The 13,430-nt window shown below is 41.4% G+C and overlaps 3 protein-coding genes across 4 annotated transcripts; all 3 read left to right on the top strand.

The window, feature by feature from the left end:
• Positions 1-935: 935 nt before the first annotated feature.
• Positions 936-4,554, top strand: LOC128752285 (gastrula zinc finger protein XlCGF8.2DB-like). The gene is made up of 2 exons (XM_053853349.1): positions 936-1,256; positions 2,416-4,554. The coding sequence occupies exons 1-2, from the start codon at positions 1,238-1,240 to the stop codon at positions 3,432-3,434; spliced, it is 1,038 nt and encodes a 345-aa protein (XP_053709324.1). The 5' UTR covers positions 936-1,237; the 3' UTR covers positions 3,435-4,554.
• Positions 4,555-5,151: 597 nt separating this feature from the next.
• On the top strand, positions 5,152-8,577 carry LOC128752277 (gastrula zinc finger protein XlCGF8.2DB-like). Its single transcript, XM_053853340.1, has 2 exons — positions 5,152-5,312; positions 6,744-8,577. Exons 1-2 carry the CDS (start codon positions 5,294-5,296, stop codon positions 7,838-7,840), a joined length of 1,116 nt encoding a protein of 371 aa, XP_053709315.1. The 5' UTR covers positions 5,152-5,293; the 3' UTR covers positions 7,841-8,577.
• Positions 8,578-9,127: 550 nt separating this feature from the next.
• Positions 9,128-12,466, top strand: LOC128752275 (gastrula zinc finger protein XlCGF17.1-like). 2 transcript variants are annotated; one of them, XM_053853337.1, is made up of 3 exons: positions 9,128-9,492; positions 9,903-9,995; positions 10,602-12,466. In XM_053853337.1, the coding sequence occupies exons 1-3, from the start codon at positions 9,471-9,473 to the stop codon at positions 11,636-11,638; spliced, it is 1,152 nt and encodes a 383-aa protein (XP_053709312.1). In that variant the 5' UTR covers positions 9,128-9,470; the 3' UTR covers positions 11,639-12,466. The 2 variants fall into 2 exon arrangements, with proteins under 2 accessions (XP_053709312.1, XP_053709313.1); XM_053853338.1 differs by lacking the exon at positions 9,903-9,995.
• The last annotated feature ends 964 nt before the right edge of the window (positions 12,467-13,430 follow it).

Consider the following 13,430-nt stretch of genomic DNA (forward strand, 5'->3'; position numbering starts at 1 on the left):
CAACAAATTACTATTTTCAGTTCTTTAAAAACTAGAAAATGTCTTGAAACTATGTTGTGCACAATAATTTGGAACAGTGCTTTTTAAGTTTTTTTATTTTCTTTTAAATACTGTTTTCATTAGGAGTTTTGTTCAATAACATTTGAAATAAATTTCAACAGCTAATGACTTGAAAATTATGTTGATCGTTATTTGCGTCAAGTATTTTGAAAAATCAAACAAAAACATAATTTGCATAATAATTTGGAACGCAGTGTAAAGACAAAGCGGCAACACTATCTGATCAACAGCAAACTTGCATGACTGAGGGGACGCGGCTGCTAAAGTGTTGTTTGGCACACAAGACTCCACATTCATCATTTACTGAAGTCAGATGGCTCTCAGAATGACTGGAACTTGCATCATGCACTGATGGGAAACGGTGACAAAGGCAACGGTCAAGAGAAAAAATGTCCCACTCAGTTACTCAAGAAAAACCCACACCCAAAGGCGGATCAGCTGACATATAGCCATCAACAAAATGCACGACCAACAAAGGATCCATAATTTTGACTCCTACAATCAACATGTAAAAACAAAGATACCTGTAAAAGAAACACAACAAAAGCGCACTTTTTCAGTTTCCATGGCAACACCGAATGGTGAAAAGTACAATCACACAAAAAACAATTCAAGGCGCCTGGGTGACAAAAGGGCAATGCGCAGTAGTGGAGGGTTTACATAGGGGGCTGTACACCTTTCCCTGTTTGGGCAGAGACTATATCAAGTGGAGTGGAAATACCAGGTGTTAGCCGTGTTAAATGTCAAGCCCATCAGTCTTGCTTCATGCCGAACGTCTCCGCATCGAGCACTAGTGGCCGCTGTTCCCAGTAATCGTTCTCAAACTTACCTTTGACCCCAGTGGAGAAGAAGAACTGCTGCCGCTCCATATGTACTGACGCGCTGTCTGCTTTAAACCCCAAAATTGAAGTTCGGACTGAGAGTCTTTCATTTATGAAGGGACATTTGGGATCGGGATTGTGCCTTTTGTTTTCTACGATTTGTTTTCTAATGTGAGTGCTAATGTGAGAACACTAAGGCAGCCCCACGTTCGTCTGTTCTCGTCTGGTGGATGAAGATGTCTACAGTGTGAAAGATTCTTTCAAGCAGCTACTGTCGACGATCATCTGCTGCCGAGTTTTCACGGCATATTCTTCGGTGATTAACGCGAGACGGAACGAATGAGAGCCCTGCTGAGATGGAGGCCGAGAGAGCAGGTACACACACACACACACTTCTCCCTGATGCCCTGTATCTTTGCCATGAAAGGGCAGCACATGTCCGTGTAGTTAGTTATTATTTCCGTCTTTCCACATCATAGAAAAGGCTTAGTTACTGTGGAGATGAGGGGCGCGGCTGCTACTGATACAACTACTACAACTACTACTACTGCATGCTCCGACGTCATTCATAAAATTCCGATCCTATCGCTGTGACGTTGCTATTAATACATTAGGTTTTTTTTTTGTTTTTTTTTGTTTTTTTAATAATTGGTGGTGAAATGTCAACTAAAAGCAGACTTTCGTCAAACACATCAGAATCAGAAACAGCTTTAACTGCCAAGCATATTAGTTAAGATGACCCTATAGGAATTTGCATACAGAAATTGTTTTCTTTCCTGCGCTCCGGACGCTTCTTCTTCAGAATAGTCCGTTCCAGAACTGCAGCTACCCATCATTTTAGGATTCATCTGTTAAAATAAATAAACTCAATAATTTCCAACTTGAATATCAAAGTTGCAAGTAAGATCAATCGCACAACACAATGAATCCATAGCAAAAAATAGTTGTCAACACCTTTTAAAATCCTTTTTTGTCCTTTGAATTTTGCAATACAGCCACTGTGCATGAGCAATTGAAGCGGATTCCAAAGCATCTCAGTTAGATAGCTAGTAAAACAAGTCCTGCAAAACTCTGTCTATGTACCTGGTTGCAGGTTCGGGGTATACCTGAGTGCTCTTCTGAATACGTCACGTCTCACACTAATGGAAACGGAATTCAAATGGGTGGCGAGCACATACTTGCAGTGCTTCCCAGATATTTTTCTGTTGCGCTGTACTCGTGCAGCACCATCAGAGATGCAGCTGCATAAGACTCTATGCATCATTTTATCTCATCTTCATCGTCACCTGACATCTGTATCTCCTGTAATGACAAGGTATTGACAGTCATAACAGAAAATCCACACAATTTATCCCCCAAGCTTTATTGCCGGCTGCTTCTGTATTTGTAGAGATTAAATGAAGAAGAAGAATGACAATCTTTTATGATACATTTTGAATTAACTGTGCTAAATCAACAGTTCCTGTTATTTATTTTTTCTTTTTCTCAATTTGTGTCATCACTTTAATCAAGTGTTTTAATTCACTTATAACAGGCGCAGTGGGAGATGGCTTCACTGAGACAGAACCAGCCGGTATCTCTCTCCTCTCTCACCAGAGGTCACTGTCTACTGAATCTGACACCGATGACAATGAAGACTGGAGAGAGACCAGTAACACTCGGTCTGATTCCAACTCTGTTGAGAGTCCAAGTGTTCATGTTAAAGAGGAGACACATGATGCTGATCACAAATCGCTCTCTAGATGTGGGAAGAAACGCTTCTCAAAGGCTGAACTAATTCAACACCTGAATTCCTGCTGCCGTGGACTTTTGACTTGTTCGCTTTGTGGGAACCATTTTGAGGATAGAGAAAAACTGAGGAACCACATGAGAATTCACTCTGGCCAAAGTGTGAATTGCTCCCTGTGTGGAAAATCTTTTTCACAGAAAGATAACCTGAAGAGGCATATGAGAATTCACACTGGAGAAAAACCTTTCCCCTGTTCCCATTGTGGAAAATGTTTTTCACAGAAAGGTGACATGAAGAAGCACATGAAAATTCACACTGGAGAAAAACCTTTCATATGTTCTCAGTGTGAAAAGTGTTTCTCTGAGAGGGGTGACCTCAAGAAGCACATGAGAGTTCACACAGAGGAAAAGCCTTTCATCTGCTCTGAGTGTGGAAGAGGTTTTGCACAGATTGGCGTCCTGAATACTCACATGAGAATTCATACTGGAGAAAAACCTTTCCTCTGTTCTGAGTGTGGTAGATGTTTTTCATATAAAAGTGAAATGAATGATCACAAGAGAAGTCACACTGGGGAAAAACCGTTCAACTGCTCCCAGTGTGGAAAACATTTTTCACGGAAAGATACCTTAAGGAAACACTCCAGAATTCACACTGGAGAAAAACCATATGTCTGCTCCCAATGTGGAAAATGTTTTACACAGAAATGCACCCTCTTTGATCACATGAGAATTCACACTGGTGAATCACCTTCCGTCTGCCCTCAGTGTGGAAAATCATTTGCTTTAAAACGGAAGCTGAATGCACACATGAAATCTCATTTATGATAATCTTTGTGTCTTGTGTCACTTAAAAAATAATTGAAGTTAAACCACCTCCAAGAGAATCATCTGAGTGTGTCAAATATGGCATACTGTGTTACTGCACTGACAAACAGGATTATTCTGACCAAGGAGAAGCACATTCCTGGATCATGTTGAATATTTCCACTAGGACGACACTGATCAATATTTCTTTTGTCCGACACTGATGACCCATTACAACTGGATGATACCGATTTTTCCTGTTTGTTTCCTAGCAACTGAAATGCTCACAAAATAACCTTTTGTAAATAATTTACACAAACCTATTGAATAAAAACAATTAACGAAAATAAATATTACTCAGTACATTAACAACAGATGGACACTCCTTCAATAGTGACTGAAACATGTTGTTTAATGCACCAAACATTCGGTAGTGACAAAAGGTAACATTGGCACACATAAGGAAAAAAAGCTTCCATCCAATTCAAATGTGGTGTTTTTCATATGAAACGTAACTACTATGACATACACAGTTCTGTGAAAGCCAGCGGAAGCGTATAAGAAGAGACTCACCCACACCACTTCCTGGATCCATTTGTAAACAAACCACCCTCCGTGACCGAGCAACACCTCCCAGCAAAGAACATTGTTATTCCTGTGTTTTGTATCTGGATGTTGCTGAATATGTTGGTTTGGAGAGTGACGACTTTTAGTGCTCAGCTCGTTTCCTTTGAAAGAGGAGAGTTTCCATTGCTATGAGAAAGATTGTGTTCTTGTCACCAGACATTCTTGTGCTACTGCTGCAGAATCATGTGTTGTTTTCAATGTCTGTGGGACTAATGAAGGACATCTAATCTAAAATTGTCTTTAATTCCTCTGCAGGGCACATCCAGGAGCCCTAGGCTGGTGGCCTCTCACAACTTTATTGTTCGCTTTGTAACATCATGCTAATACCAACATAAATACAGTTGGTTCTCGGTCACCTCTCAGTCTTCCTTTATTCCCAGTGAGCAGCATTGAAAATTGAAAGTGTAAAAAGGTACCTTTATTAGGTCTGTTTCGTATTTACTTTCTCTGCCTTCTCTGAGACGAACCAAAAGCTAATCCTGAAGGAAATAACAGACCAAGACAGCAGGTTCACTCATTCAACAATGGCGGTTTTCACTGCCGGCTTGGCTCCACCCTTGTTGGGTCAGCGGAGTCACAAAAGTAACAAATGTAAAGTTCTGTGGGGATGTGATGCTACATGTTTGCATCAACCTACCACGTGTGTAATATGTGTTCAGACAATTAATATGGTATGCAGTTTTTATGTGCAGCAAGGATGGCTATCACCCAGTCTGATCTAGCAGGGACCCTTCACCTGCAAAGAGACCTGTTGTAACCATTCTGGTGCATAATATCACCCACCTGGACAATGTGTTTATTACGTGTCAATGCATCCTCAACTACCAATGCTGCCCTGCTGTGCAGAGATGTTAAGCTTTTTGCAACTGCCACCAAATATGGAAGGCTCCCCTCGCTCCAGAAATTAAAATAGAATTAAAAGTACAAGATCAAGGTTTTGAGTTACTCTTAATATAATGGAATCATGATTGGAATTTTGGTTGGGAAGGATGTAACCGTAAAAATAAAATTGCACTCATAAACGGAGTAAATATGAAATATAATTGTTCGCTCTGAGCCACCGTAGAAAAACTGGCCCCGTCCTCTCCGCCATTTTCTTCTCTCAGAACACTGAAGACGCCTCGCGTTCTTTTGTCCTCCTCCGCTGGGTGGAGCGTTTGACAGCAACAGCGGCTGGTACCACCTGCCGACGATCATCTGCTGTCGAGCTTTCACGTCATATTCATCGGTTATAAAGGAAAACCGAGTTGGAGATGGAGACCGAGAGAGCAGGTACACACGCCGTTCACCGGAGAATTTCTGTGGCAAATGAATCTGGATGGGAAATAAATCGCTTCAAGACAGTTTGGTTAAATGATTTTTTAATCATATAGTGTCGCCATTAACTTTTTTTACTGAGAGGTTGATGAAATTTAAAGAAAAACATCTTGGTGTAATTTTTATGTTCAAATAAATCAAAGCATCATTTGACATTTCTGTGTCATTAAAATGTTTCATCAGCGCCACCTGGTGAATCTCACCCCAAGATAACACATAGGTACTATGACACCAGAGAGGGATTTGATGACAAATATGCATTTTATTCATTTGTATGCTAAATAATAAAATGTTTTCACACTTTTATTCAATCAACTATAGTGAGCTGCCCTGCCAAACACAGCTGATGAGAAAACACTGAACATATTGACCTGCTTTAAGCAGCACACACACACATGGTTCTTACACAGTTCTTACAAATCAAAGCTGCATTCGTGTATCTGCTCCCAAACATTTAGTTTTGGCTGTTCGACTCTTGTTCTGCAGGTTAATCTATTTTTGACCAGATCACACATTCAAAGATGCAATGCAAATAACAACACAAACGTAACGTTTCGTCAGACTCGGCTGAAACAAAACAGGAGCATTCAATATCATGCTGCTGTCTGGGTGTTTACACCCAAAATGAGAATCGAGAGGAGCCGCCAAAGTTGACAAACTTGATAAAGGGACCTATGGCGACTCCCATTGGCCAAAAGCGGAGGTAGACTCATTGTCAGATTAGCAGTGCATTATGGAACAATACTGATTTATACCTATACGGATTCATATTACTCTAACTTCATGTATATACCTCCAGCTATAAATGAATATTGTTGAAATGAAGTAAACATTAAAGCATTTGTACATCAGAGAACAAGTGCAACAGGTTTTGTCGTGGATTCATATGTTTCAGATCATGCTGTTGAATATCAGTTGTCTGCAGTGACTCAGAACATGTAGTTGTTTTTGTTGTTGGCAACCAATAGGACTTGAAAGGGGGGAAAAAAGCAATGCATTGTGGGCCTATATGTCAACTGGAACGTTTGTTGTCAACACAGTCGCCTACTCTCTGATTTGTATGTTAAACTTTGTTCATGGTGGAAACGTGTTGTGTTATAGTGTCACACTCACTGCCCACGCCCACTTCTTATGCAAATAACCACATTGACAAATATTTTGTTCCCAAAAGAAACACTGTTGTGTCCTCCTCTGCTCCAATAGCTATTTAAAAGCCCCTGAACACCAGGATTGGCACAAATTCTTAAATTGTCATGAACTCATTGATGATTATTCCATCGATACGTACTCTTCAGTATGAGAAAATAATGTAGTCAAATATTATTATTTAGAAATATTGATTCTAGATGATGTATTTCATCATGTGCTTTAATTCACTTCGAACAGGAGCAGGTGGGGATGACTCTTTTGGAACAGAACCAGCCAGGATCTTGGATACACTTCTCCATCCTGACCAGCAGAGGTCACCATCTTCTGGCACTGGTGATAGTGACGACTGGAGAGAAACCAGTAACTGTCAGTCAGATTCCAACTCTGTTGAGAATCCAAATGTTCACGTCAAAGAGGAGACAGATGATGCTGATGACAAATCACTGATCTGCTCTAGATGTGGGAAGAAATGCTTGTCAAAGTCTGGACTGACTCAACATATGAAATCCTGTGGCCGCGGACCTTTGACGTGTTTGCTTTGTGGGAACCATTTTGATAAGCGACAGAAACTGAGGTACCACATGGGTATTCACGCTGGAGAAAAACCTTTCATCTGCTCCCAGTGTGGAAAGGATTTTTCACGGAAAAGTCACCTGAATAGTCACATGAGAATTCATTCTGGAGAAAAACCGTTCTTCTGCACAAAATGTGGAAAATGTTTTTCACAGAACGCTATGTTGAGGAGGCATATGAGCATTCACTCTGGAGATAAACCTTTCATCTGCTCCCAGTGTGGAAAGTGTTTCTCACAGAGCGGTATGTTGAGGAGGCATGTGAGCACTCACTCTGGAGACAAATACTTTGTCTGCTCCCAGTGTGGTACATGTTTTTCCCAGAAGGTTCATCTGAATAGTCACATGAGAATTCACTCTGGAGAAAAACCTTTCATCTGCTCTGAGTGTGGAAAGTGTTTTTCACTTAAGTGCAATCTGATTAGGCATATGAGAGTTCACACTGGAGAAAAACCCTTTATCTGCTCTGAGTGTGGAAGACGTTTTTCAGAGAAAGGCACATTAGAGAAGCACATGAGAGTTCACACTGGTGAAAAACCTTTCAACTGCTCCCTGTGTGGAAAATGCTTCTCGGAGAAAGGCACCCTGAAGGGTCACATGAGAGTTCACTCTGGAGAAAAACCTTTCAACTGCTCCCTGTGTGGAAAATGTTTTTCAGAGAAAAGCACCCTAAAAAATCACATCAGGGTTCACACTGGAGAAGCGAAGTGTCTTAAAGAGGTGGGAAAACTCTCAGACAAGACAGAGGGACTTCTAAAATGATATCAGGAGTCCAAGCAAGTTATTATCTTCATCTTTATGCTTAGGGAAAAATATTATGAGAAGCAGTGCCCTGAATGTCCAAGTACAACTTTTGAACACATGTTAAATCAAAGCTGTATACTTAATTTCAGTCGATACATTTATAGTATCACAGCTGCTTTAATTCGTGAGTATTAGATGTGGGGGGAAAAATGATTGCAATATATTGCGCACTCTCTCTCTCAATACATAATGGACACACTTAGAGCAAATATCAATATTTCACACACACAGTGGATTAGCCAGCATTTTTAGTTGTTTAAATTCAAAATCTGTATTTCCTGTTCACAAACGTATCCTACTACACCTGTTTTCCCTGAATCGTCTTTGCCCACAGTCAATCTCCATCTTGACATACATTGCCTGATGAACGTGATTTATCCCCATGGTGCCCATATATCGTGGAATGAAATTAATATTTAGGGCACCGCTGCTGGCAGTTAGGAGGAATCACTCCAGAGTGATTTGGAGACAGAGGCAGTCAGTTAAAACAGGGCGCTAAATGCACCAGAGGCACCGGACGTGGTGTTTTTGTGATCTTGTTTGAAAGTAAAATGAGTCATTCACCATAGCTAAGTTTATTATATGTCAAACAATATATTGCTTTTTCCTCCATCTCAGCAGAGGTGCTGCACTGTGGTGGCCTCCATCAGTGAGGTGACTGAGAAGGTGCGGGGCATCAAAAGGGTCCTGACGGACATCAGTGGAACACTAAAGCAACATGTGCAGCAGATTTTTTTTTCTCCAAATAAACATTTATATTATGTGTTGTGAACTGTGCTGTCCAATTATTTAACTCAGATGAATCACTTACTCACATTTTCCTTTATTTCTTCTGCTATCTGCTGTTCCGCAAGATCTTGTGTGTAAGGCAGGGTCGAGGTGTGAAAAGTCTCACACCAAGTTTGTTTTTCAACAGGCATTGACAAACCGAAGGTCCAGAAAGTGCTTTTGATGGTTTGAGGAAGTACAGCACACTGAGCTGGTCCAATTGGGTACTTCGACAAATAATGCCACGCTGAACATAGTCATTACAGATCTGTGCCACAAAACGAGACTTAGAAACAATGAAGAATGAGGAGTGCTATTTTATCAAACGTCACTACAATGTCTCTCCAGTCGTAACACACAACATCAATTTCCTCCATGCAGAACGTCTCCCCGTGCAACTGTCTTCCCCGCCACTAGTGGCCGCTGTTCCCAGTAATCCTTCTCATGCTTACCTCTGACCCCAGTGGAGGAAAAATAACTGCTGCTACTTCCGTTCTACGTGCTGCCAGCTTTAAACTCTATAACTGATGTTCGGACTCAGAGTGTTTCATTTTTAAAGGTAGCGTTATGAAGAAGGATTATCCCTTTACCATATATACCATTTGTTTTGGAATATATGTGTTATTTCCCCCGAGATCAGTCGAAGTGTTCTGCCAGAACACTGAAGCAGCGTCGTGTTCTTTTGTTCATCTCTGAAGGATGAAGATGTGCAGAGTTTGAAAGGTTCCTTCAAGCAACGGCTGATATCTGTATCTGCTGCTGCATTACGTCAAATTCATCGGTTAGAAACGAGAGGCGGAACCAAAGAGAATCGTGCTGGATGATGGAGACCGAGACAGCAGGTACACGTACACACACACACACTACTCAACACATTCTCACTTGCAGCCACGTAGCGACTATTTCTATTTTTGCCTCCAGATATTGCGCAGAAGTCATTCTTCTCCTAACTCCAACCTCCTCTCTCTGGTGACACAGGCCGTGTATTTTCCAAATTGACCAGAAATATTCTATTGAGCTATTGGAGTGATTTACAAAGTCGAACAACATTTTATGCAAATGTATCAAACGTTTGTCCAAACGGACGCCATAGTATCAACTACTGAGACACCAGACATGTAATGTACTGTATGTTAATAGAACATAAATACAGTGAAATACAGTTGAACGAAATTAAACAAAAAATCCTACTCGAATAGAAGACTAAACCATGGAGATTGTGGACTCTGACCTCTCCATTGAATGTTCACAGGACAGGGAAGCAGCAGAGACCAGACACAGATTAGTGTTGGCATCTTCGAAGAAGAAACAAAAGGGAGGGACATCGGGGGATATGTACAGTCAGGTATGAATATTGTTCAGGATTTGCTCTCATTTCCACCACAGTGTGGCATAGTTCAAATGCAAGACTGCTGACAAAGCAGAAAAAAAGAAAACTTCAAGTCTAAATCAAGTCTAAATGCCAATAGTGTTTCAAGAATAGGTGAGAATTGGCGCATTCAAGATTCAGGTTTGTGTTTGTCACCAAAGCTTGGAATCATTTTGGCCGTTTTCATTTTATTTGGTAAAAGTACCTATTGTTCAGTTCAGGATCTGTTTCATAATTAATAACTTCTCATTTGTTTGTTCAACAATGGTGAGATTTATGCCAACATTAACAACGTACACAAAGCACAGAAACAACACAACAATGGAGAAACAAAGATACCAGAAAGATAAATAGCAACAAAATACAATAGGTTAAAAAATATCCCTCAAAAATACCATAGTACTGTACAGAGGACCAAAATGCTTGTAGCCAATCAACAGGTGAACAGTAAAATGTATGTGTGAAATGATATGTTTTCATTTGTGCATGTCTCACCTGAGTAAAAGATGCAGGTCCATGGTAAATGGAAATATTGATTCTCAATGGCCTCTCTAATCATGTCCTCTCATTTATTTGAGACAGAAGCAGATGGAGATAACTTTGGTGGAACAGAACCAGATGACTGCCTGGATGCACCACTCCTCCCTGACCACTTGCCACTGTCTTCTGACTCTGACACTGATGACAGCGCAGACTGGGGAGAAACCAGTGACAGTCGGTCACATTCCAACTCTGTTGAGAATCCCAGAGTTCATGTGAAAGAGGAGACAGATGATGCTGATCACGAGTCACTGACCTGCTCTGGATGTGGGAAGAAATGCCTGTCAGAGATTGAACTGACTAGACACAGGAAATCCTGCCATGGACCTTTAACTTGTTCCCTTCATGTGAATGGTTGTGGGACGCAAAAAGAACCGTGGAACCATGTGGGAATTCACAGTGCAAAAACAAGTTTCACCTGCTCCCAGTGTGGAAAGTGTTTTTCTCAAAAACGTTACCTGAAAAGGCATATGAAAATTCACACAGGAGAAAGAGCTTTTGTTTGCTCTCATTGTAGCAGATGTTTTAGATTCAAAAATGGCCTAATTGACCATATGAGGCAGCACACTGGGGAAAAACCTTTCATCTGTTCCCAGTGTGGAAAATGTTTTTCTCTGAAGGGCAACTTGACAGTTCACAAGAGAATTCACAGTGGAGAAAAGCCTTTCGTCTGCTCCCACTGTGGAAAATGTTTTACGAACAAAAGTGACGTGAAGAAGCACATGAGAATACACACTGGAGAAAAACCTTTTAACTGCGGTCAGTGTGGGAAATGCTTTTCCGATAGCAGCAACCTGAGGGATCACATGAAAATTCACAGTGGAGAAAAGTCCTTCGTCTGCTCCCAGTGTGGGAAATGCTTTACTCAGGGAGGCGGCCTGATGCGGCACCTGAGAAGTCACACTGGTGAGAAACCTTTCATCTGCTCCCAGTGTGGAAGGGGGTTTTCACGGAAAAGTCACTTGAATAGTCACATGAGAATTCATTCGAGAGAAAAAATGTTCTCCTGCACAAAATGTGGAAAATGTTTTTCACAGAACGTTATGTTGAGGAGGCATATGAGAATTCACTCTGGATAAAAACCTTTCATCTGCTCAGTGTGGAAATGTTTTCCACTAGAGTGTAATCTGATTCGGCATATGAGATTTCACATTAGAGAAAAACCTTTTATCTGCTCCCTCTATGGAAAATGCTTCTCGGAGAAAGGCACCTTAAAGGGTCACAACTACTCATTGTAGCGCTTTCAAGCAAATATTTGTGGTCTAAATCTTTTTGAAACTATATTATATGATGATATATTTATTCGATGTGTTTTAAATTCACATTGTTTTTTATGTTTATTCGCCTAATCTTTTTGCCATTCTATCGCACTTATCTATTGCATTTTTCCACTTCCACAGTCAAATCGCACATACTCAGACCAGCTTCACATCAAAATAAAATTGTAAATTCCAAAAAATGTCATTTCAAAGCTGTAACAAGTAAAAATTATAAACATGAGAGTTGAAATGTCCCTTCCAATTTCTCGAGCACACCATGAGTTTCCACTGTTGCACAGATACAACGCAGGCAAAGCGGGCGGGACTAAGATGACCAAAAAAGACAGTCGCTGGACATTTGCCTTCACTCGTGAAACACAACGGTCAAAGTTATATTTTGTATTTGATAGATATATAGCCAGCATTTTTACAACTATGTCTGTTCGCTCGGAATCTAATGTTTGCCCATAGTCACTCTCCATCTTGACATACATTGCCTGACGAACGTGATTTATCCTCATGATGCCCATATACATCATGGAATGAAATGAATATTTAGGGCACCGCTGCTAACAGTAAGGCGGAATCACTCCTGAGTGATGAGAATTCACAGTTGGCATCAGAACATCAGCCGGCACCCGAGCTTCCCATCCATGCATCAAATAAAAAGGTGTAAAACGTCTACTGGCATGTTTGGAAGTGTTGTAGCAACTCTCTTAGTAGTTGGATTTGGCGAAGTGTACAGATTAACAAACTTTGTGAAATAGTCTTCAACTACTAAGATGTATCTGTTTCCCTGTGGAGACACTGGCAACTCAATATCTGCTACAACCCTCTGTAATGGACGCTCAGTCTCAAGGCCCTCCATATGGGAGCTTTTTGTTAGGGGACAGGAGACCTGCGGGTCTGACAGGCTCTGCACTGTTCACACCAACGTCTCATATCTTGGAACATGAAAGGAGCCTTTTCCTACACACGGTCGACTGAGAAGTGAGCTGCAGCTGGCCCATGTACCTGCTGTAGGAGCTCAGGAACCATGGCAGACGGAACCACCACCTGCACCTGTTTCTCAGCCGTAGATGAAGACAATGTGGACCTACACAACAGACCATCAATCACAGACAAGCAATTAAACCCATCCCAAAACTTTTTTAGACCAGCTGAGGCTGAGATTTAAGCTCTTTCACACAGTGGGCTCTATCTTCAGACAAAGCTCTTTTGGCCCAGAGGTCTGATGTGAACACAAGCGAGTCGGGTTTTTGCTACGAACTTGATCCCAGCTGGAGAGGTGCACTTTGTCTCTGGCAACTCTCAGCGGAGGGTGAGCTTCTCGCCTATGAGGACTCAGGGCTAGATGACAAACATGGTAAATGCCGGGCAGTAACTGTTGCCGTGATGTGGCTGCAGGACAGCTGTCTGCATGAGCAGAACGGCGAGGAGGAAAGACACCCCTTAAGTGGCGCCTTGGTAGTCATGTAATACCCTGTTGCAACCACCCCACCACTGTGCTCACATCCACATCTTGCCTCTGGGCAGACCATAGCTGTGAATCACTGCTGCAAAGTGGGTGAAACATTTGTCAACTAACAGACACCCCATCTGACAGAGAGGG

This window comes from Synchiropus splendidus, chromosome 1 (assembly GCF_027744825.2).
Source record: "Synchiropus splendidus isolate RoL2022-P1 chromosome 1, RoL_Sspl_1.0, whole genome shotgun sequence".
Classification (NCBI taxonomy): domain Eukaryota; kingdom Metazoa; phylum Chordata; class Actinopteri; order Syngnathiformes; family Callionymidae; genus Synchiropus; species Synchiropus splendidus.